Source organism: Lissotriton vulgaris, chromosome 5 (genome assembly GCF_964263255.1).
Source record: "Lissotriton vulgaris chromosome 5, aLisVul1.2, whole genome shotgun sequence".
NCBI lineage: Eukaryota > Metazoa > Chordata > Amphibia > Caudata > Salamandridae > Lissotriton > Lissotriton vulgaris.
In genome coordinates this window covers 1679670040-1679693612 of record NC_141693.1, presented here as the reverse complement: position 1 = coordinate 1679693612, position 23573 = coordinate 1679670040, and the positions used below count along the sequence as shown (strand labels likewise).

Genomic DNA, 23573 nt, shown 5'->3' with positions numbered 1-23573 from the left:
CGCCCCGTGCATTAGAGGTCTCAGCAATTTTCAAGCTCCCAGAAGCTGAGGGGGCCTGGCAGGCGCCGTCTCGTTCCAGCCCAGCTTGTGGCTCAGTGCCTGCTGCCTGAGAGAGGCCGTGCTGCGGTCACCTCTGCGAAGCTGGATGTCTCTCGCAAGGCTGCTTCTCATGTTGAGGCGATGGAAAAAGTGACACAACCGGTGGTGAGAGGTCACCTCCAGGGGTGAGTCTAATGCGAGCAGACCGCCTCTGGGCGCTCGTCTGCACGCGAGGCCGATTGGCGCTGCCAAGGTCACAGGCTGACACATTTCACATCCTTCCTCCGCCCTCCCTGCGGCCCCGTTGGTCCCTTCGGCCCCCGTACCTTCCAGCATGCTGACGTGCATGGCGTCGTTGACTTTCTTCGGGACGCTCAGCATGAGGCACAGCCTCAACAGGCAGAGCGCAACAACAGCAACCACGCAGTAACCGGGATTTAAACAAAATGGCGACCACAAGGCTTCCAAAAATTTCAGATTCGGGGGCGTGCATTTGTTGTTTTGAGTGACGGGTGACGTCACTGGCGAAAGAACAGCAAAATGTATGCCCCCGAATCCGAAAGAGACGGAGCTTGTTTCGAGTGACGCCTCTCTCCTCCAATGGCTGGCCTCCTTTTAGGAAGCCAGCCAATGGAGTAGAGGTAGAGTACAGAGGCGGGTTCAAGCTCTGTACTCAAAATCATTAATTCTCTGACCGGAAGCTGGCAAGCCAGCATTTCCGGTCCTCGACCTAAAAACGGGTGCAACCTGTTGGGGGACAGTAGATCCTTACTGCCGCAAGAGTAACCCCATGGCCAGACCAACTGAAAAAGGGAAAACTCACCTATATAAGGAGTGATGCGGGCATCTACCTGAACGTCCAAACCAACCGCTACACTGGCGGGAGGGAGTTGCCCGTGGGAAGGTAGATCCCAAATCGAAGGAGTCTCTGGTAGTGTGGCCCAGTAATGCCAGAGGTACAATGGTGGGCGTTGTGGTGTTGATAATGTGCAGTGTAGTGCCAAAAACATGGCTGCGCTATGTCAGTGGGCGTAGGCACCCGCATGTAGTGTGTTGCCACACGAGTCGCTGTCTTGTAACTCAGGGCAACGTGTGTCATGAGAGGGAAGAGGCGGTAGGTGGGTAGGAGTAAGGTAATTGGAGGGAGGAAGAGAAAAGCAGTAACTAACACCAGCAGGAACATAAAGCCGGAATCGGGTCATAGTGTGATGGGAATCTAGGTATGTGTGTCAAAGCTGGCCCAGTGTGGCTCCGGGGCTCGAGGCAGGGAAAGCTGGTGAAGAGGCAGAAGACTGATGCCTTCGTCAACTAGTGTTGTGCTCCTCATATGCGAGGTTGCTCTTGTGTAGGAGGGAGCGGTATTGCCATGAGGGAATGTAGGTCCGTATTTATCGCGGATGACTAACCCCAGGGTATGGAGGCAATACTGCTATCAGTGGCCCACAGTACCGCTCGTTGCCCTGCGATACTCTGTGGGGCGCGTAGTTGTGCTGACAGCTCCCGGTGAAGGCGGTCTAGCGTGGCCAGAGTTCTATGGAAAAGAAGGTGGGGATAATATCTATGTCACACCTGGTCTGCTGAGCCTGGTGGTGTATGTAGTGGTTAACATGATGTCCTGGGACCAGCAAGCCTCATACAGCGTCGAGGGGCCACCAATCGTATCTGTACTATGAGGTAGCAGTAGTATTACGTAGCTAAACTCAGTGGGGTTGCATGCAGTAGTTCTAGGGATGTTGCAGTATGACACTGGCCACGAGGGTCTCCTGGATCTGACCACGTCGTATAGGCAAGCGCAGGGGTGGGGGTTGTGGAGGGGGGGGTTGGAAGAAGGCCGGGGTAGGGGGAGGAGGTTAGCGCACTTACTCACGGCCAAGTAGGTGCTCCAATGTATGTATGTGTGTGTTCTTATATAGCGCTCGACTTACCCTAGGGCATCTCGGCGCTTGCATTGGGAACCCGTCCTGGCTTTTCCCTGTGAGAACTCATACTGGGCATCCCCAGGGTGAAAGCCAGGCATCCCGCCGCGGGGGGCCGTTGGGGAGATTAAGCAAGCTTAATGCCCAGAGTTGCATAGTGTGAACCCATGCTTAGAGGACCTACCCACATCCGGCTGGTGTCAACTCCCCCTTGTGTACGATTGATCAATGTTTTCTGATCTTTTGTATTTTATTTGAATGGGGACTAAATGACGTGACGCAAGTGATCTATCACAGGTCAGGCATCCACATTGTTCAAGGGGGCCTTCCCTGTTATTGCATGCACATTTGGAAGCCTTCTGCACCAGTCTGGGGGTAATGTCTGGCCACAAGGTCTGTGGCGAGTGCAAATGCCTGCTCCTTGTAATCACTAAAGATACTGAAATTGCCCAAAGGGGAGGTTATCCCGCAGGTGTTTGGGATGGTGGCTGTTCTACCTGAGGAGACTTGCAGTCAGTGGGTTCCTTGTAGGTTTTAGTTGCTGCCTTTGAGGGTGATCAAAAGGTCCAGAAAGGCAATTTTAGATGTGGCAAGGTTACTACTGAATTTAAGGAAACGATTGTGGGTATTCATCCAATGGCAAAACTCCACACGTACGTGCCCTGCCACAGGATCAGGTTCTCATCGCTATTCCTGCGCCAAATAATAATGTTGAATTTAAAGGGGTTGTCATTGTGGAAGATGCACCTTTGCTCGAAGTCAGCCATGTAAAGACATTTCTGATAGATACATCTGCCAGTGGATTCCTCACCTTGTGAATATCCCCTTGCATCGGCAACATTCAAATTCTTTTTGTAGTTTCGCGCCAGCGTCACAGAGGCACGACATCACGAGTGACTCCGCTGACGTCACCGACACTAATAGGCCCACGCCGGCGTGATGACGTCAGTTCCGCCCTTTTTTCCGTGCCTTCGAGGCACACGGACGGACAACAGTAGATAAATACATAGTATACAATAGTCAAGATAAAACACACAGTGTAAAGACAATGCAGTAATTCAAGTAGAATAAAACACTACTTTTGAGAATAACATATATACATTAAAACATTGCAATTATCTAAGGTATAGAAGAGTGGACAACTGGGAGGCGGGTGGGCATGTGAGGAATCCACAGGCAGATACTGTATCTACCAGAAAAAACGCTACCGAAGGCAAGTAACTTGTTCTTCTGATAGATACACCTGCCAGTGGATTCCTCACCTTGTGAATAGAGTCCCACAGCAGTCCCCACTCCCGGAGGGGAGTGTCCACTCTCCTATACCAGAAAATCCTGGAGGACAGAACGCGCAAAGTGGCCGTCCCTCCTCACCTGGTAATCCAAGCAATAATGCTTCGCGAAAGTATGGCGGGAGGCCCAAGTTGCTGCATTACAAATATCTTCTATAGGCACACCCCTAGACAAAGCAGATGTTGAAGACTTTGCTCTAGTAGAATGAGCCCTTATACCATGTGGAGGTTCCTTAACCGCCAGGGAGTAGCAGATCTTGATGCAAAGTATGATCCATCTTGAAAGTGTGCGCTTATGCACAGCTTTTCCTTTCTTGCAGCCATCAAATCCAACAAAGAGCTGGTCATCCACCCTGAACTCTCCTGGTTCTGTCCAGGTAGAAGCTCACTGCCCTCTTAGGATCCAGGCGATGAAGTCTCTACTCCTCCTTGGAAGGGTGAGGAGGAGGATAGAAGGTTAATAGACTGTCCTAGATGGAAGGGAGTCACCACCTTAGGCAGAAAAGCAGCCCTGGTCCTAAGAACCATTCGTTCAGCATGAATGGTCAAGAATGGGGGCTTCGAACTAAGAGCTTGAAGCTCACTTACCCTCCTTGCTGAGGTAATAGCAAACAGGAAAACCGTCTTAAAAGACAAAAGTCTCAAGGGACATTTGTGCAAAGGTTCGAAAAGAGAACCCATCAGGAAAGTAAGCACCAGATTTAAGTCCCATTGAGGCACAATAAAGGGAGTAGGAGGAAATTTATTTGTAAGCCCCTTCAAAAATTTTAAAACCACAGGAGATTTGAAAAATGACGGCTGATCCGGTAAACAGAAGCCGACAAAGCCGAAAGAAAACCCTTGACAGTGGCAACAGCAAACCCTTGCTGCGCCAAAGAAAGAGCAAATTGTAGTATATCAGATAAACGAGCCTTCAATGGGTCAACAGATTTCCCTCAATGGGTCAACCGATTTCTCTCCACACCAAGCGCCACGTCGGCGCGAAGCTACAAAAAGAATTTCCGAATGCTGCTGACGCCAGGTGATATTCACAAGGTGAGGAATCCACAGGCAGATACTGTATCTACCAGAAAAAGCGTTACCGAAGGTAAGTAACTTGTTCGCCAGACTGGGAGCAAAGGTGCTGCCCATCGATGTTCCCTGAGTCTGGTGGTAGAGGGTGTCCTTAAATTGAAAAAAGTTTTCCTTGAGGACCAAGGTCGCACATTCCATGATGAAACTAATGGGGGTGGCCGAGGACCAGCTCTCTGCCCTGAGACAGTTCTCAATTACCTTCAAGGTGTCATCCTGGGGTATGTTGGTGTACAATGCCTCTGTCGAGGGTAATGAGGATGTCCACGTGTGTGTCTTCTCCAAGATTTTCAAGGGGGTTCAGTGCTGCCGTTGTGTCCTTCAGGAAGGAGGGTGTCTTGGTAACGAGAGGTTGGAGGAAGGAATCACAAAACTGTGACTGGGGTTCTAAAATGGAGCCAATCCCTGACATTATAGGTCTCCCTGGTGGTGGTCTAGTGGCCTTATGGATCTTCTGGAGTGTGTAGAAATAGGGTGTCTTTGGAATCTTGTTGATCAGAAAAGTTGCTTCTTTTTTGCCGATCCACCCCTGGGTCTCTGCCGAAAAAACGATGGACGTGATGTTTGGTCAGGCTGCCAGAGGGGTCTTCTCTGATAGGCATGTAGTGTGCCCGATTTGATAACTGTCGCTCACATTCCTGGTTGTAATCCGTGGTATTGAGGATGACTGTCTCCCCCCTATGTCTGCTGGTTTTATAGTCACTGATTCATCTTTGCCAATGGAGTGCATCGCCTGTCTCGACTTTTGACATGTTAAAAAAAAAAAGTTTAACTAGGTGCGCAACGTGCCACTTCTTTAAGGACTGCTTTCTCAAGGGTGAGAAGTTCTGGCGGTAAAATCCATGTGGTGGGGTGAAGGTCGAGGCACGGTGCAGTCCTGAGTCTGTTTCTTCAGGTGGGGCCTTGTCCTGGAAGAATGCATAGAGAAGAATTTTCCTGAAAACGAGGAGCTGACCTATGATAAAGCATAATGAAGCATGACACCTCTGAGTGTATGTGGGCCCTTGCTCCTTATTTGAGCAGCCCCCCCCCCCCCTTCCTGTCCCTTCGCTTACCTGCTCTCCCGCCTCCCTTAGATCCGTCCTTCCCTTCCCTTAGGAACTGCATACCTTTTTGTTTGACCTACATGATTGTGCATAGTGTACCATTTGTTTTTTCTCACCATGATGACCGGCATGTTGCTTCTTAACGTGGCAGGTATGTTGAAAGTTGGAAATGCACTATGTGCAATATCGTTGCAAGGGGGTTGCCCACTGATATGTATAAGTTTTGTATTGCAAGCGTATGTCTGCCAAATTTTGGTGGTTGCATATTTTCTTCAGTAGGTGGATGAATGGATGTCTGAGTGCAAGTATGAGAAACGAAGTATGCTTATGTGTCTAAACTAAACATTGACTGGAGAGGCACTTTTAGTTATAAGCCAGACTTGTTGCCATTGCTAGTAGTTGTAATAATATTGCTGTAGGGGTTTATTTCTATTGATTGTAATTTAAACACACCTACTTATTTTGCTAGGTATATTCTTTCCAACAATAACTTCTGTTTAGAAAATAGTGAATATCTGCTTGATGTGCAGATCTTAAATTTTATTTTGTAATTTGTGGCAAAATTGTTTTCCTTTTGAGGAGGACCATGATTCACCAGACACTCTTGTTGGTATGAATATTTGCACACACATTGTGTAGTTTTATGTTGAACTGTTTTTGTTTATATTGTGCTCTAAAATTTTATTTTGAAGGTTGGCGAAACTGAGACTCGACTGGAGTGCCTCCTTAACAACAATAAAAACTCAGACTTTTGTGCCCCTTTGACATCCTTTGACTGGAACGAAGTGGATCCAAATCTCCTTGGTAAATGTTCAGCTAAAACACTTATTGTTTTCGTGTACTATGTTGCTGCTTTTAACCCATGTTTCCTTTTATTATAGGCACATCTAGTATAGACACAACCTGTACTATCTGGGGGCTTGAGACTGGGCAGGTCTTGGGGAGAGTAAACCTGGTATCCGGTCACGTGAAGACCCAGCTTATCGCCCATGATAAAGAGGTGAAGTTAACTGTTCTCTTTTATATTTCTATTCTCTATATGTTAAATGTTCAGTGTCCTGAAAGTGGCATTACTTTAAGTAGCAGCATAGTGGTTCAATTTAAAGATCGAAAAGAGATGGCTAGAGGCTCTATTGCCTGTAAGTACATTGCAGGTATCTGGTAAAGACTGAAGTGTGGGAGACTAAAATTTCACAAATTGGGGCTCTTGGCGGAGCAATAGTTGGTAAACCAGTTATGTGCTTGACACTTTGCCACAATATTTGATTCAAGGATGTCAAGTGGAATTATCTTCTAAGCTAAGACTCTTATAGATAGAGCAATAATATGGTAGCCTTTCCCCACTCCTCTGGTGAGGAGCCTGGTATCCCATATACCTCCATATCGTCAATCAAAAAGCAGGAAGAAAAATAAGTGGTTGATTTTGGGAACATTGACAGATAAAATGGTGGTAGATCCAGTGGTAGATCCAGAGCACACTGGGCTACTGTACGTCGAGCTTTTACTCTCCCCAACTACATTTTGTTTCTCCCTCTTAGCAGCAAACGTAGTTTAATACCTTAACTATAATAAGCGATCACTTTGTTGACAAAGCCGAAATAATTTTCAGCTGCTTTGATTGTCATAGTTTACTACCTCCTCTGCTCAGTTGGCTAGGGCACCTTCCTCAGTTGTCAACTCATTGATAGGATCTTCATCCAAAAATTATTTGTCAACACCACCTTTTAATCTTTTCTATATCCAACTTACATGTCACATTTACTTTTTGCTGAGCTTTATGGCGTTCGAACTAACAAAGGTGGTACTCTACCTGAAATCTCAGGAACAGGATGAAGGAACTTAAATGTGAGGACGCTGGGATAATCCAGCTAGCGATCACCTATTTGAACTCTCCAAAGATACTGCTTGTAGAAATCGTTGCATCAAAACCTTCATCGCAAACTGTGATGACAGAAAAGTCTTGAGTTTGAGGCACACGTGTACCCATATCATATTTAAATCATACATTGCCAAAAGGTACCAAATTATTACACTGGTTTTCAGAAAAGTACAATTTGTCTAAACTCTTTTGACACTACTCAAACAATTGGATTCTGATACAAGCTGAAAGCACCATGACATCTGGAAATGGGGAGGTGGACAAGGTAGAAAGACTCTTTTCATGCCAAAACCACCTACCACTGATTACTAGCCAGAAATCTGATAATTATAGCATAACACTTGGCACATGTGTACAATGTCAAAATAAATTCATTGAGTAAACTAGTTGAAGAAAATCACTATTGGGTTTTAAATGAGACTGCTAACGCTTTCAAACATCAGCGCTTCCCTTCTTTAAACTTGTTTGGAAGTAACAATACATGCCAAAATTACACATTCAGGTGCCTTATGTTGGAATTCTAGTACAATGGCTATTCTGTCATGTGGTGTTTAAAATTCCTTTATGAATTGCTAGCAATTCAACTAAATTGAACAGTCACAATTTCAGGAAGTGCAATATAAGAACGATGCTGTTTGCCCAAAGTACTTGTACAAGCATAGATACACAGGTCATCAAGTTAGAGAGGCCTCAAGGGGGACCATGCCAAAGGCTACTGATTTCCTAAAAGTCATCAGTGTGAGGTTCTTATCCACCCCACAGGAGCATAATTTTCTGTCTACCTTTTTGGACCCTGTTGTACCCGGGATACCCGGCCCACTTGGGGTAGCCTGGCACAGGGTGGTAAGGCTTAACTTCAGGGCCCATGTGTTGTACCTGCGTCACACACACCACAACCTTCCCAATGCACCCCCACCAAAAATGACACCACACCAAAATATTAGAAATGCTTGATCGTTTTCTGTAGATTCGTTTCCAAAATTCTTGCAGTTCATAACTTATACTCAGCATTTCTGCATTCGATTACCTGCATCAATGAAAACATGACCATGCATGCATAATGTCTGGAACCAGTCTCCAGCTGAGGTTAGGAATCAGATAATTTCTACACAGTACCTAAAATCGAGTAGGTATTTCACAGTATAATTGAATCTAGCTGAGTTTACATTCGAAGAGAATTAAGTGGATACCTATTTCAATTCACCAATAGCTGTAAAAGTACATTAGAAGAAAGGCAGGCAGGTAATCATATTACTTCCAGAAAACATGAAATCAAGCAGGCAAATGTAATAAGTTCAGTTCCAATGACAGTTGGCTTCTATAGAGTGGCATTCTATTTTCATTCCTGTCACATTTTTCCCCATTCAGGCTTTGCTATTTTGGGCTATTTGGGGCTTGTGTGGGAAAGTAGAGCAGACCTGAGGACATGGGCCCACACACGGCTGAATCTTGAAGTCACAACTCCTCACTTAAATTCGCCAGCAGACACTGGGATATCCGCTTACGCTTTTCAGCCATTTCCTGTTGTTCCACGGATAGTTGTCGAAGTCAAATCATTCACAGTCTTTCTCATAGCCTTGGATTGGTTCAGACAATACTGATACTATGACCCTTCGATCTGAAAGGAGGAATGTATAGTTGCAGGTTTTAACAATCAAAGAACAATATCTGTTACCAAAGGTTTGTTTTCTCCATAAAATCATCCTTTTTTGCTGGAGGCACCAATGCATTTTTCACCCTAATGAGCCTGTGATACTACAGTCTTTCTTGAGGTGTTTGAAAGTCTACCTTGCTAAGATGGAACACTTAAGAAGCATTGTTCAGTCAATTTTCTTTTGCCATCCAAACAAAGATAGGCCTTTATCAAATCAAGGCATTGGAAGATGGATGACGGAAGCAGGAATCTTTATCATCAGAAAGAAAAAAGCCTTCTGTTGACCAGAGGATGGGTACACTCTACAAAAGGAGTAGCAGCTTTCTATGGACAGAAGGCTTTGCACTTACTGGACCTAAAAAGAGTTTTAAAGTTCTATCTGAATAGGTCCAAGTCGATTAGAAAGTCTGATCTACTATTCGTTAACTATGGGTCGATCAGAACAGGTTATCCAAAGCGATCCATCTCCAGGTGGATAGTTTCATGCATCAAGTTTGCTTATCAACTAGCACAAAAGCCCCTTGGGCCTACTCCCAAGGCGCATTCCACGAGCGGAAAGGCACCTACGACTGCTTTCCTTCATAACATGCCTATCTCTGAGATCTGAAAGGTGGCGTCTTGGTGGTCCGTCCATACATTTACAAGGCACTACTGTCTAGATTCAGACACCCAAGTAGGCCAGGCCTCCTTGAGGAATCTGTTCAACAGCTGATTGCTGCTGTTTGTATATTTGGTCATTCACTCTCATTTGCCTGCAGGCGGAAGATAGGCTTGCTCTTCTATTCAGTGTTTATGACTATTGATGAGGATTCCCTGGAAGAGAAGGATAAGTTACTTACCTGTAATCCTAGTTCTCTTCCAGGGGTATCCTCGTCAAAGTCATAAGCAACCCACCGCCTCCCCAGGCAAATGAGATTTCTTCATTGTAAAACGATCTATTTGTGCCCTGATCTTCAGGGTTACACAAAGAACAACAGACCTAACTGTCACCCCTGAGGCATGATGGGAAGCTAGGGGTCATGGCTGCCTTAAAGGCACGGTGCCAGTTTTGTGTGAAAATGCTTTCATTTTCTATGCTATTGGTTTACAATGCAGCCTGTAGGCTAACAATGTTTGCTTTTGTTGCAGTTTTTCAAGAGGTACCTGCTCTCCTGTGTTTTTATACATACATTATGTGTTTGCAAAAACAGTTTTGTATTGGTTATTGCATTGTTTAGCCTCCTAGATGGGGACCGCATTGGTGTGAGAAAAAATGAGATATATGTGGGTGTGTGTATGTTTTTCATATATAATTTTTATTATTTCCGGGGTCCCTGCACATGGGCGGAAATATTCAGTGCTTATGACTTTGATGAGGATACCCCTGGAAGAGAACTAAGATTACAGGTAAGTAACTTATCCATACCGGTCGTGCAGTCCCAAAGACATTATCTGTAGTTTAAGATAGCAGTGTTTTCAGTTTGCTGTGCTCCCCTTCGACCCCACTATTCGTAGACTCTGTTTTTTAAGAAAGATAGCAGTGGTGGCCGCCCAACTTTGGAGGTTGGAGATACCAGTATCAGTCATCAACATGCATACAAAACCACAGTCGGTTGTAAACCACCTCCAGAAGATGGCAATCCTTCTAAAGTCATTGGGGCTCACTATTAATGAGCAATAGTTGCATCCATAGTCTCATCTGACCCTTTTGAGGAGGCTCCGTTCATTAAAACTATCCTGCACACTGTGTAGTTCAGGGCCTTCGAACCGGTGCAGTAAATACATGACATTTGGTCTGTGGTCCAGATGTTTTACCCTTTCTCTTGGATCACAGTGAGAGCAGCTCTGAGGGGTCGTAACCAATTAGCCTCCTGCAGGCTGCTAGTCGGCGACACCAGGTGGCACATGCAGGCTGTGCAATGGACAAAGTTCCAGTGGGCCCAGCATCAAGGAGATCTGACAGATGCCATCCAGATCATGGAGGAGCCTACTCACCATCTACAGTGGTGGCTGCTCGGAGGGAGTTGGTTCAGCATCTGCTACCTGCCCTTCCCCACTCAGAGCTTGGTGTGGTGATGGGCACGTCCTTACTGGTCTGTGGAGGCTATCCAAGGTGGAGATCAAAGGACTTTTTATGTGAAGCTTTGCTTGTATCGAGAACCAATATGTTGAAGTTGCAGGCCATTCATTTGGCTGTAAATGCCTTCTTGCCTTCAATCAAAGGGAGGCTGGTGAATGTTTAGCAGGAAAACAACCACCCCCATATGTCATTGCATCATGCAGGGCCTATGGAGACCTTGGCTCGTGCCAAGAGGTTTTACTCCTCTAGGGTTGTTTGGGGCGCCGGGTATTTTCCTGATTACGAACCACCTGGCAAAGTCCCTGAATGCCTGAGCCGACGAGCTAAGCATGCAACATATGGCAGATCACGAGTGGTGTTTACATCCTTTAGTGGCGTGGGGCATCTTCCGACAGTAGTGAGGACACTGGTTAGATCTTTTGGCCACTCTTAAAAAAAAAAAAAAATAATACTTTCTGTCGGTAATTAAACACAGGACACGTTGTCCTTCCCGCCCCGGCCTAGAGTGCTGAAACAGATGAGAAATAACGGCCCCATGCCATCCTATTGGCACGGACTGGGCCACGAGAGTGTAGTCTCCGAAACATCTGAGTACTGTCCTTCAATCATGCTGCCACTTCGCAAGTATTTTACGCAACAGGGCAGTGGCCTTCACTCAAATCTGTACAATCTATACCTACGTGCGTGGAGATTGAGCTGGGGCAACTGACTGTGTTTGAAATACCACCTGAGGTGGTGGATGTGGTACGTGCCACCAGGTACTGTGCCATAAATTTAATTTATGCCAGACGCTTGGACAGATTTGTGGCCTGGTGTGGTGCTCGTAAGACTGATCCCTAGCAAGCAAAGCTGTCCGACATCTTTCGTTTCTTGCAGTGGGAACTATTAAATGTTACTGGTTTCCCTTTCGGCCTTTCTACATTTACTGGACCATGCAACTGTGTTTAAATCACCTGTTGTGATGAGATTTATTTTTAAAGGTTTGATACTTATGCAGTTGGTTGGACTTTAACTTTGTCTTGACATTTCTCATGTGTACACCCTTGCACAGCTGCATGCTGAATCTCCTGACTTTGAGCAGTCTACTTTCGTTCTCATCATGATTACGTCAACTTGCCACTTGAGTGAACTGCGTGCAGTATCAATGTAACAGTCATATACCACCTTTTTTCCAAACAACCTGGTGCGGAGGACTCAAAAGTAGCGATTCCCTTGGGCAGTCTGTCACTCTGCTAGTGTTCTTTGCTCTCCCTCACCACTTGAAAGTGAAGTAGAGGCTCAATTAGCTAAACCCCAAAAGGGTTTCAAACTTGGTAGAGGCTCAATTAGCTAAACCCCAAAAGGGTTTCAAACTTTTACATTGATCGTATTGAGGAAGACCAGGTGGGCGATCAGCCTTTTGTGGGGTTCTCCAGGGCAAAGAACGGGAAAGCTGTGTAGAACAGAATTGTCTTCTGCATTATGATCTTTTGTGCACTGGCCAAGAAGCAGCCTTAGGAATATCTGAGAGCCCTTTCCACTCAGAGCTAATGTTGCTATCACTACGTTGGCTCACAGTGCCCGGTCCTTGACATCTGACAAACTGTGACTTTAAGGTCCATGCAGTCAAGTAAAGTCAAAGAATTTATATAGCGCACTACATACCCAGAGGGTCTCAAGGCGCTTAGGGAGGGGAGGAGGATTACTTGTCAAATATCCACGTTTTAAGTTGCTTTCTGAATGCTAGGTGGTTCTGGGTAAGGCGGAGGTAAGTGGGGAGTGAGTTCCATGTTCTAGCTGCCAGGTATGAGAAGGATCTGCCTCCCATGGTGGTCTTGTTGATGCGAGGTACAGTGGCGAGGGCTTGGCTGGAAGAACGTAGTTGGCGGGAGGGGGTGTAGAAGGACAGTCGTGAGTTGAGGCATTCTGGTCCGATGTCGTAGAGTGATTTGTGTGCGTGGGTTAGCAGTCGGAAAGTGATCCTCTTTTTGACGGGTAGCCAGTGGAGGTCTTTGAGGTGACCAGAGATGTGTTTGTTACGCGGGATGTCTAATATGATCCTGGCTGAGGCGTTTTGGATTCGTTGGAGTTTCTTCTGGAGTTTAGCGGTAGTACCTGCGTAGAGGGTGTTTCCGTAGTCCAGTCGGCTCGTGACCAGAGCATGGGTGACTGTTTTTCTGGTCTCGGTTGGGATCCAGCGAAATGTTTTTTTGAGCATGCGGAGAATGTTGAAGCAGGATGAGGAGACGGCGTTGACTTGTCTGTTCATTGAAAGTGAGGAATCCAGGATGACGCCCAGGTTCCGTGCGTGGTCTGTCGGGATGGGTGCTTTTCCAAGGGCTTCTGGCCACCAAGAGTCGTCTCATGCGGAGGGGGAGGTACCTAAGATGAGGACTTCTGTTTTATCTGAGTTCAGTTTCAGACGGCTGTGTTTCATCCATTTGGCTACTTCTTTCATTCCTTCGTGTAGATTAGTTTTGGCGGTGCTAGGGTCATTAGTGAGTGATAGGATCAGTTGAGTGTCATCCGCGTAGGAGATGATGTTGAGGTTGTGTTGGCGGGCGATGGCCGCGAGGGGGCTCATGTATACGTTGAAGAGGGTGGGACTGAGTGAGGATCCTTGTGGTACGCCACAGATGACTTCAGTGGCCTCGGACTTGAATGGTGGAAGGCGGACTCTCTGGGTTCTTCCGGTGAGGAACGAGGTGATCCATTCAAGTGCTTTTCCTTGTATTCTGATGTTTCTGAGGCGTTGTAAAAGGGTGCTGTGGCAGACTGTGTCGAAGGCTGCAGAGAGGTCGAGGAGGATGAGGGCGACTGTGTCTCCATTGTCCAGTAGAGTTCGAATGTCGTCTGTTGCTGCGATGAGGGCGCTCTCAGTGCTGTGTTTTGCTCGGAAGCCGGACTGTGAGGAGTCGAGGGATTTGTTGGCTTCGAGGAAGGCGGCGAGCTGGTTGTTGACAGCTTTCTCGATGACTTTGGCTGGGAAAGGAAGGAGCGAGATGGGGCGGTAATTTTTGAGTTCGGTGGGGTCCGCTGTGGGTTTTTTCAGAAGGGCGGTGAGTTCAGCGTGTTTCCAGCTTTCCGGGAAGGTGGCGGAGTTGAAGGAGCAGTTGATGACGTCTCGGAGGTGCGGTGCTATGGCGGAGTCTGCTTTGTTGAAGATGTGGTGAGGACATGGGTCTGTGGGGGATCCTGAGTGGATGGAGTTCATCAGGCGGATGGTGTCCTCAGTGGAGATAGGGTTCCAGTCGTTAAGAGTGTTCAAGGGGGGAGAATGTTCAGCATATGGTTGGGTGGGTTGGTCTCCGGGTTGGTTGTCGAAACTGTTGTGGATGTCTGCAATTTTGTTGTGGAAGAATAAAGCCAGGGAGTCGCAGAGGGCTTGAGAGGGGGTGATGTCATTGGAGTTGGCCGAGGGATTGGTAAATTCCTTGACGATGTTGAAAAGTTCCTTGCTGTTGTGGGCGTTGTTGTCTAGTCGATCCTTGAATGCTGTTTTCTTGGCCTTTCGGATTAGTTGGTGGTGTGTGCGGGTGGCGTTTTTGAAGGCGTCCTTGGTGCTAGTGGCTGGGTCTTTTTTCCAGGCCTTTTCAAGGGAGCGGCAGTTTCTTGGACTTCTTAAGATCATCGTTGAACCATGAGGCCTTCTTGCTGCCAGGTTTGCGTTGACGTTTTTTCAGTGGTGCTAGGATGGCGGTGTTGGATAACCATAGGGTGAAGTTGGTGGCGGCTTGGTCTGGGTTAGAGGAGTGGGCTGGGGTGTTTAGAAGGAGCGATGAGGAGATCTGGTCGGTGGTGATTTTGTTCCAGTTTCTTTGCAGAGTTGGTTGGGGGTGGTTGATGGGTTTCGGCTTGTTGTAGGTGAAGTGAACGCAGCTGTGGTCAGTCCAGAGGAGATCCGTAGTGTGGCTGAAGGAGACGTGATTGCTGGAGGTGAAGATAGGGTCGAGTGTGTGACCTGCGATGTGAGTGGGGGAAGTGACCAGTTGTTTAAGTCCGAGGTTGGCGAGGTTGTCCAAGAGGGTGGTGGTGTTGCGGTCGTTGTTCTTTTCAAGGTGAAAGTTGAGGTCTCCCAGAAGGATGTAATCTTTGGAGGGGAGCGCGTGTGGAGTGATGAAGTCCGTGATGTCTTCACTGATTTTTGCGCGGGGTCCTGGTGGTCTGTAGAGGAGGGTGCCTCTAAGGGTGGTCTTGGGGTCGATGTGGATCTGGAAGTGAAGGTGTTCGGAGTTGGCGAGGTTGGCGTCAGAGCTGGTTGAGATGCGGATTGCTTTCTTATGGACGATAGCGATTCCTCCTCCTGTGTGGCCGGTACGGTCCTTGCGTGTGATCTTATATTCTTCAGGGATGGCAATGGTGATGTCTGGGGCGTATGAAGCGTTCATCCATGTTTCTGTTAGGAAGGCGACGTCTGGAGAGATGGTGTCTAGTAGATTCCATAGGTCAATGGCGTGCCTGTGGACCGATCGGGTGTTGAGAAGGATGCATTGTAGGTGGTTGGTGTCGGGAATCTGAGGTGTGATCGTGGCGGAGTTGGTGACGGTACCGATGAATTTGCAGGAGTAGCATGAGAAAGGTCCATGGGTGTGTCCAGGAGCGGCTTGGACGCAGTTGGGGGAGCGGCCGGGGTTAAGGGCTAGGAGGGTGGTGGCATCGTAGGTAATGCGGGAGGGCTGGACAGAGCGAGGACCAGGGGGTATGGTGCTGGGCGCGGTCCAGGCGCGGACGGGCGTAGACGGGCTTACCTTTGGCGCACCTTCGGCGCGGGTTGGGCGCGGTCGCTGCGCGCGGGAGTAACTGTCATATATGGATGGGGAAGGGGGGAGGGGGGAGGGGCGAGGGCTGCTCAGCTGGGAGGCGGGGCGGGTTTACTCTGACCACAACAACAATCAAAATGGCAGCGGAGCGCTGGGGGATAACGCGCAGGCACAAACAAAGTTACAGTAGCAATGACAATGTAAAACAGAGCAAAAGCGGCAATGATCAATCTCAGCAGAGCACAAATGCGCCAAGCAAGGCAAAATGCAGGTAAATACAGCGAGGCGCTGCACAACGATACCAGGTGTCGTCAAGACACTGGGGAGCGACTACTCGGCTCGGGAGAGAAGAGTGAGCACAGTTTTCTCACTGCCTTCATACCACCCCATTCTGTGGAGTGGCCTCTTTTTAGCATCTAAAAAGGCCCTAGTTGGTATTCAATACACTGGTACCAACATTTGTTCACGTTCTGCTTCTGAGGTTGTGAAAGGGGGTGGGGTGGGGGGCTTAATTGTCAGCATACAAGGGCTGCACTTGTACCAAGCTATGCTCTACTACATCTGGGGTGCTACGGAGCCAGCACCTAGCACACTATTCTGCCTAGCGGCATGCAGGAGCACTGTTAGATAAAAGTTTCTAGATCCGAGTCTGGCGCTTGGGGGAGTATTTGAAGGGGAGGAATCTATGGTAAAATAGAGTATCCACCCAATATCTTGTTCATTCTGTAGGTTCGAAATCATGGGCCTAATCACAAGTAATAAGGAATGCAATTCATACTTTCAATTATAATTTAAAGGTGATATGCACATGTTCTGCTCTTCAGTTGATCGAAGGGAAAATGGTGTTGCAATTGTACAGACCAGATTAAACACTCTTGAAAAGTCAGTGGGAAGCAGAGTTCATGTTTGGGCACCTTATAAAGGTTCCTATAAACATTTGTTGCAGAATACTTCGATTTTGGTAAAGGTCATTGTAAAGGGGTGAGAGGGTGTCCCTTGATGTCTTACCTAATTCTTGTTCTATCTGTTGGCAGGTATATGACATAGCCTTCAGCCGTGCTGGTGGTGGACGTGACATGTTTGCATCTGTTGGTGCAGATGGCTCTGTGCGCATGTTTGACCTACGACACTTAGAACATAGTACTATTATATATGAAGATCCTCAGCACCACCCATTGCTGCGCCTTTGTTGGAATAAACAGGATCCAAACTATCTTGCTACAATGGCCATGGATGGAATGGAGGTAAGACATTTTCTGAAAAACATGGCTAATGGTAACTATTGTGAATGTGGATTGCAGTGTTTTTCATTTTTGGGCAAATTCATCATGAGATATATTTGCTTATTGTTGATCCAAGGACACGTCATCATTAGATTAAATTAAAAAATATATATAATTAAAAATAGCTAGCCATACAGATTCTAAAGTATTATTTTTGTATAGCCTACACAGCTGTGTGGAAACTGTGCTCCAAAGCCTCTTCACATAGTATACTGACCAAACTGCAGTTTCATTTGTCTTCTATATAATGCTTTTCTGGGTTGAGCAATAAGATCTTTTCTACCATTTGCATCCAAATATGGCTCATAATGCAGGAAATATCCAGAATGACGACTCATAAACTGAACTGTTTCCCACATAGGTGCTTATATAGCTTCATAAAATCATCATTGCAAGGATTTTCTGCAGAATCGTATTCATCCATGTAAAAGCATGCGATGTTGAATGCTGCAGGTCATTGACTTAGAGTTAAAGTTTGGACCACCCAGATATTTAATTAACGAATTAACAGACAAAACGAAATCTTCTGCAGACACCACCGCCCTTTTGAACAACTCCTGGAGGCCAGCAAAGTTTGCACCTACCCCCACACCAAAAGACTACACCTGCAACCTCGGCATCATCATGGACAGCAAACTCTCCATGAAATATCAGGTCAAGGCCGTCTCTTCAGCCAACTTCCATATGATCCACATGTTCAGTGAAATCTTCAAATGGCTTTCCATCAGCACAAGGAAAACAGTGACGCAGGCCCTCATCAGCTAGTTTTACTACTTCAACACACACTATCCCGGCACCACCACTTACCTCATGCTAACACTCCGGGCAATTCAGAATGCAGCAGCCAGACTGATCCTCAACCTGCCCAAGTGGACGCACATCACCCAGGTGATGGTGTCCCTGAGTGATGTGGTGGTGTCCCTGAGTGATGTGGTGGTGTCCCTGAGTGATGTGGTGGTGTCCCTGAGTGATGTGGTGGTGTCCCTGAGTGATGTTTTGGTGTCCCGGAGTGATGTGGTGGTGTTCCCAGAGTGATGTGGTGGTGTTCCCAGAGTGATGTGGTGGTGTTCCCGAGTGATGTGGTGGTGTTCCCGAGTGATGTGGTGGTGTTCCCGAGTGATGTGGTGGTGTTCCCGAGTGATGTGGTGGTGTTCCCGAGTGATGTGGTGGTGTTCCCGAGTGATGTGGTGGTGTTCCCGAGTGATGTGGTGGTGCCCCGAGTGATGTGGTGGTGCCCCCGAGTGATGTGGTGGTGTTCCCGAGTGATGTGGTGGTGCCCCCGAGTGATGTGGTGCAGCAGCACAGAGACTGAAGCTAAGAACATGCAGGGTTGAGTGCTACAAAGCGCGTTCAGTTTCAAAGCACAGAATGACGGAGCCGGGAAAAACCAATGGGAAACAGGAAAATACAGGGAGAGTGTATAATGTTAGAGGCAGTGAGGGCTGGGGCTTGGACAGCAATCAAGTACGGGGTCGAGAAGGCACTGAATTGGAGAACATAGAGAACACCCAGGGCCAAGGAAGGAAGATGCAAGCACACAAGCAAAACAAGCTCTTGGCATTACTGTGACATTGCGGGAGCGCATTCCTTTGAAGTCTGATGCGACGGAGCGGCAGCCTTTGGAAACTGGGTGGGGGGGAGCTGCAGCCTTTGAAGTCTGATGCGAGGCACAGACAAAGGGTGGTGTGAGACGTGGCTGGTTTGTGCACGCGCATAGATCACATGAACTGTGTCTAATCCGCCGTTTTGGTAGACTGTTCTTTTCCCCTTACTATAATCTTGCCGGAGCAATGCGCAAGCACATTGGCTCAGGCGATACCTAAAAGTACCCTTCTTTGACACCTTGACTCCAATGGATTTCTGGCAAGAATTTAAAAGCTAACCCCAATGTTAAATACACTCCTAATCTGTCTAATTTACTGGTGAGCGCAGAAAGCTCCTGCAAGAGCTCAATCGGCAATCAATCTTCTTTGATCGATGTCCTGTGGAATCCAGTATTAACATCAGAATGTCAGATTTCCACTTTATAGCTCTACCACTGAATAAAACTAAGGAAATAGTGGTGCACAATTGAATCTACCCCCATGCGGCTATTTGCATTGACCAGGGAGAAGTCCACTGGTCTTCACCAATCCTCCAGGTAAGGTAAAAACATGCAGGCAAATCACCTGCCAGGTTCTTTGCCCTGACTCGCTTATCTTTTTTTTTTTTTTTTTTAATTTTTGAAAACCTTTATTTAAAAAACAATGCACACAGCTATTCAGCCTTACATCCCGGAGGCGAGGCAGCAGAATGGAGCAAAGGAACAGGATTGCATGAATCACTACACCAGAACGAATGAAGGTTGATTTTCAAATTTTATAACTAGTGCAGAAAAGGGGAAGAAAGAGAAAAGAGAAAGGAAGCTTCGAAACTGGCGCAAAGAAGGAGGCAATGGAATGTAGAGTACAGTGAGGCGTAGTGAGGGGGCCGGGACGGCACAGCGAACACAGATATGTCAGTAGAATAGAATACTAGGAATGCAGAGGGTGGGGAACACAGGATGACAGCATGAATAATATACAGTTGGAGTCACAGGCTACAGTGATAAGAGTTCCTCCTGTGGAGCGGATTCTGGGGGTACGCAGATGTCCCCTCTGTATTCGTTCCAAGCCCCCCACATTTTCTGCCATTTCTTAGGTTTACCCCTGGCAACATATACAGTCTTTTCCCGGAACATACACCAATCCATATTGGCCTTCCACTGTACAACCTTCAGAGCCATTGTGGCTCCCCACATCTGTGCGATGTCCCGTTTCGCAACCATATTGCCAAGGGTCACCCATCGAGTCTGGGCCACGGTATGATCTGTCGGACCCCAAATGTTCAAAAGGCATCTCCTTGCTTCCGCATGCACATCCACCCCAGTCACCTCGCTCATGATCGAGTGCACACGTCGCCAGTAGGAAGCTATTGCAGGACATTCCCATAAAATGTGCAAGAAAGTGGCGAGAGCGCCACATCCGCGCCTACAAAGGCCATCGACAGAGTAGCCCATATGCACAAGTCTGGGACCAGTGACATATACTCTGTGCAGGATTTTGAGCTGCACCAGCCGAAGACGGGAGGAGATAGCTACCTCCTATGGGGAGGACACCGCACTCTGCCAATCTTCGTCGTCAATCTCTATCCCATCTCGCACCCACTGGTCCCTCACACCCAGGAGGAGGTATGTACGGACGTTGAATAGTTTCTTGTATGTCAATGAAATGGCACTGTCTGGCATATGGCCATCCAGCACCCTATCTTCCAAAGGAGAGCTATCGGGAATCACCTCCCCCTCCGGCTTGGCGGACAGCAATGCATGTCTCAGCTGAGCATACCAGAAGCCTTCCGTGTCACCCAGCTGAAACTCTGCTTGTAACTGGGCGAAAGTTTTAACCTCGCCACGCAGCAACACGTCCTCCACTCTGGAGATGCCAATTAGATCCCACTTGTCAAAGCCCTTGGTATGCCATAATTTACCCAGGATGTCCGTATCGTATAGTGGGGTCGCCTTTGTCAGTCTATCCTTCCATCCCTGCGCCTTAGTAATCGCCCTCCAAATGTGGACCGCGGTTTTCGTTGGACCAGACATCCGCCTGTCGAGAGACCTCGAGTAAAGTGCCCTGTGATACTTCCCTCCGCTCAGCAGCCATCGATACATGGCATAGCCCGGGTTGTCCGCTGGACCGTATAAACCATGATTAATAGCTGCTAACTGGGAGGCCCAGTAGTACCTCCTCATATCAGGCAATGCTATCCCCCCATCGTACCACGATAGCGTGAGCTTCGTGATAACGATGCGAGGGCGGCCATCCCATAGTAGGGCGCGTTGTAAGTTCTCGATCTCACCGAAGTATCGAGCTGGGACCGGGTCTTGGGTATTTTATAGGGCGTAAAGGAACCTGGGCAAGGACATCATTTTAAACAACGCCGCGCGCCCAAGCAGGGAGAGCGGGAGTTTACGCCACCCCTCCACATCACGCCGAAGGCGGAGAAGAGGGGGAAGCAAATTGTGCTCATAGCGCGCCTTGGAATTAGTGGAGATGTAGATCCCCCAAATATTTGAAGCCCTGGCTTGCCACCTGTATGCCACAACCCCTCGGAAGGCGAGGTGTTCCCCCTTTCAGGACGTACAAATATGACTTGGACCAGTTAATAACTAGGCCAGAATACTGACCGAAAAGTCGCAATACGTCACAGGCCACAATAAGGGATTTGCAGGGGGAAGTGAGGTACAGCAGAATATCATCTGCGTACAGTGACACTCGGTCCTCGAAGTCAGGGGCCCATCTGATACCATGTAGGTCGGGGTGGCTGCGTAGCCAGGCCGCCAGCGGTTCAAGTGCGAGTGCAAACAGGAGGGGCGACAAAGGACAGCCCTGCCTGGTGCCCCTCTGAAGAACAAAGGGTGCGGAAACTCGACCGTTGACAGTCACGTTTGCCAGCGGTCCAGCATATAGACGTTTGACCCACCCCACAAATTCCGGGCCAAAACCGAGCTTCGCCAACACTGCCCACAGATAGCTCCACTCGAGGGAGTCGAAAGCCATTTTGGCATCCAACGACGCCAGTACAGCCGGCTCCTCAAGCGTATGGGCCCTGGCCAGGGCACCGTGAAGTCGGCGCAGGTTAAGAGCAGTGTTGCGGTGTGGAATAAAGCCCAACTGGTCCAGGTGCACTAAATCACCGATGACGCCAATCAGACGGTTGGCGAGCATTTTGGCTAAAATCTTAGGCTCCGCGTTCAAAAGACAGATGGGGCGATACGATCGGCACAAGTCTCTTGGCTTCCCTTCCTTATGGATAACCACGATGGTGGCCAACCTCTGGTCAGGGGGAAGTATGGCAGCCTCCTGCGCCTCCAGAAACATATTCCGCAAATGCGGGGAAACCACATCCGGTTTGATCTTGTATAGCTCTACCGCAATACCGTTAGGGCCAGGCGCCTTGCCAGATCTCAAGGAACGAATTGCGAGTGCAACCTCGTCCACCGATATGTCCCTATCCAGGTCGTCTCGATCCGCTTCCGAAAGGCACGGGATATCGATGTCCGACAGGAAAGCGCCCGAGTCGGCCTCTGACCGGTCCGAGACAGAGGAATAAACACCCTGAAAGTAGTCCGAGAAGGACTCCGCGATGGCGCTCGGGTCGGTGACCAACACTCAGTCCTCTCCCAGTATCTCCGGGACGCGCAGCTGGCCCTCTCTTTCTTATCAAGCCAAGCCAGCAACTTGCCCGCCTTGTCACCGTCGTAGATCCGACCCTGCTGTTCCCTGCCCAGGACGAGAGCAGCGTCGGTGGCAAGGTCTCGATACTCAGATTGTTTAAGGGAGAGATTATGTAGCAGGTCGGGCTCAGGGCCCGCATCCAATCGTGAGTCGAGCTCCATGATCTCCTCCTCGATACGTACCAAGTCGGTGTCTCTATTCCTACGGGCTTCAGCTATAAGGGAAAATGCTTCACCCCGCAAGACCGTCTTGAAAGCCTCCCACAAAGTGGCAGCCGATGCAACCGACCCCGCGTTCTCGGTGAAGTAGAGTTCGATATCCTCGGCCAGGAGATCACGAGTCTTGGGGTTGCGGAAATACCACGGATTGACCACCACCGGTCGGTCCGTTACAACAATGTTAAAGACGAATGAGACCCACAGCGGGGAATGATCCGAGATACCCCTTGCTAAGAAACGGGCCTCAAAGACCGCCGGTGCATGAGCTGCCAAGGCAAGGACGTAATCGATCCTGGAAAGACTACCGTGAGTGCCAGAATGAAATGAGTATTGACTCTGGGAGGGATGTAGAAGTCTCCAGCAGTCGACCAACCCCATAGTGTCAAGGAAAGTGGGCAACCACAGCTGCGAAGCACGGAGGTCTCTAGGCGGATGTCGGTCCAAAGATCCGGAGCTAACAGAATTAAAGTCACCCCCACAATGAGCAACCCCGCTGGCAAATTCAAAATGGCGCTACCAAGGTCCTGGAAGGTGTTATTTTGCAAGCCCGGAGGAACATAAACCGAAACCAATGTCAAGACACGCCCTTCCCAGCGCCCCGCAACGGCTGCGTACCGCCCCCTCTCATCAACAGTGGAGTCAATCTCAAAGGAGAGGGACGTGCGCACCATAACACCCACCCCCCGAGACCCCGAAGAAAACCCAGAATGAGCCACCATTTTGAACCACTTCCTGTTGAGTGCTCTACAAGTATTCCCCACCAAGTGCGTCTCCTGCAAGAGAACAATATCGGGCATATGTCGTTTAAGCAGTTGCAGTACCACCCCTCTCTTAATACGATCACCCAAGCCATTGACATTCCAACAAAGAACTTGTAGTTTCCTACCCCCCATCGTCGTGTCCCAAGCCCTCACCAGCCCCCAGAGGCCTCCTCGACAAGTGAAACAAAACAGATATTACCCATTGCCTGAAGGGAAGAAGACAGAAACAAAGAAAACACACAAAACTATCCCCAACACCACCCCCCACCCTGCACCCCTGCAGCAGACTAAAAAGCCCCCCCAACCAGCAGTGTGCCTGTCGCCCCATAGACTAAACTACAACAAGGACCCTAGAGGAGTAAGGAGC

General features: G+C 48.3%; 1 protein-coding gene across 1 annotated transcript in view; it reads left to right on the top strand.

The window, feature by feature from the left end:
• The window catches only part of DCAF7 (DDB1 and CUL4 associated factor 7), a 144678-nt gene that overhangs the window by 56407 nt on the left and 64698 nt on the right, over positions 1-23573 (top strand). The window contains exons 3-5 of the mRNA XM_086923819.1: positions 6054-6165; positions 6243-6361; positions 16727-16936. Of these exons, the coding sequence (XP_086779945.1) occupies positions 6054-6165; positions 6243-6361; positions 16727-16936 (441 nt within the window). The remainder of the gene's footprint in view (positions 1-6053; positions 6166-6242; positions 6362-16726; positions 16937-23573) is intronic.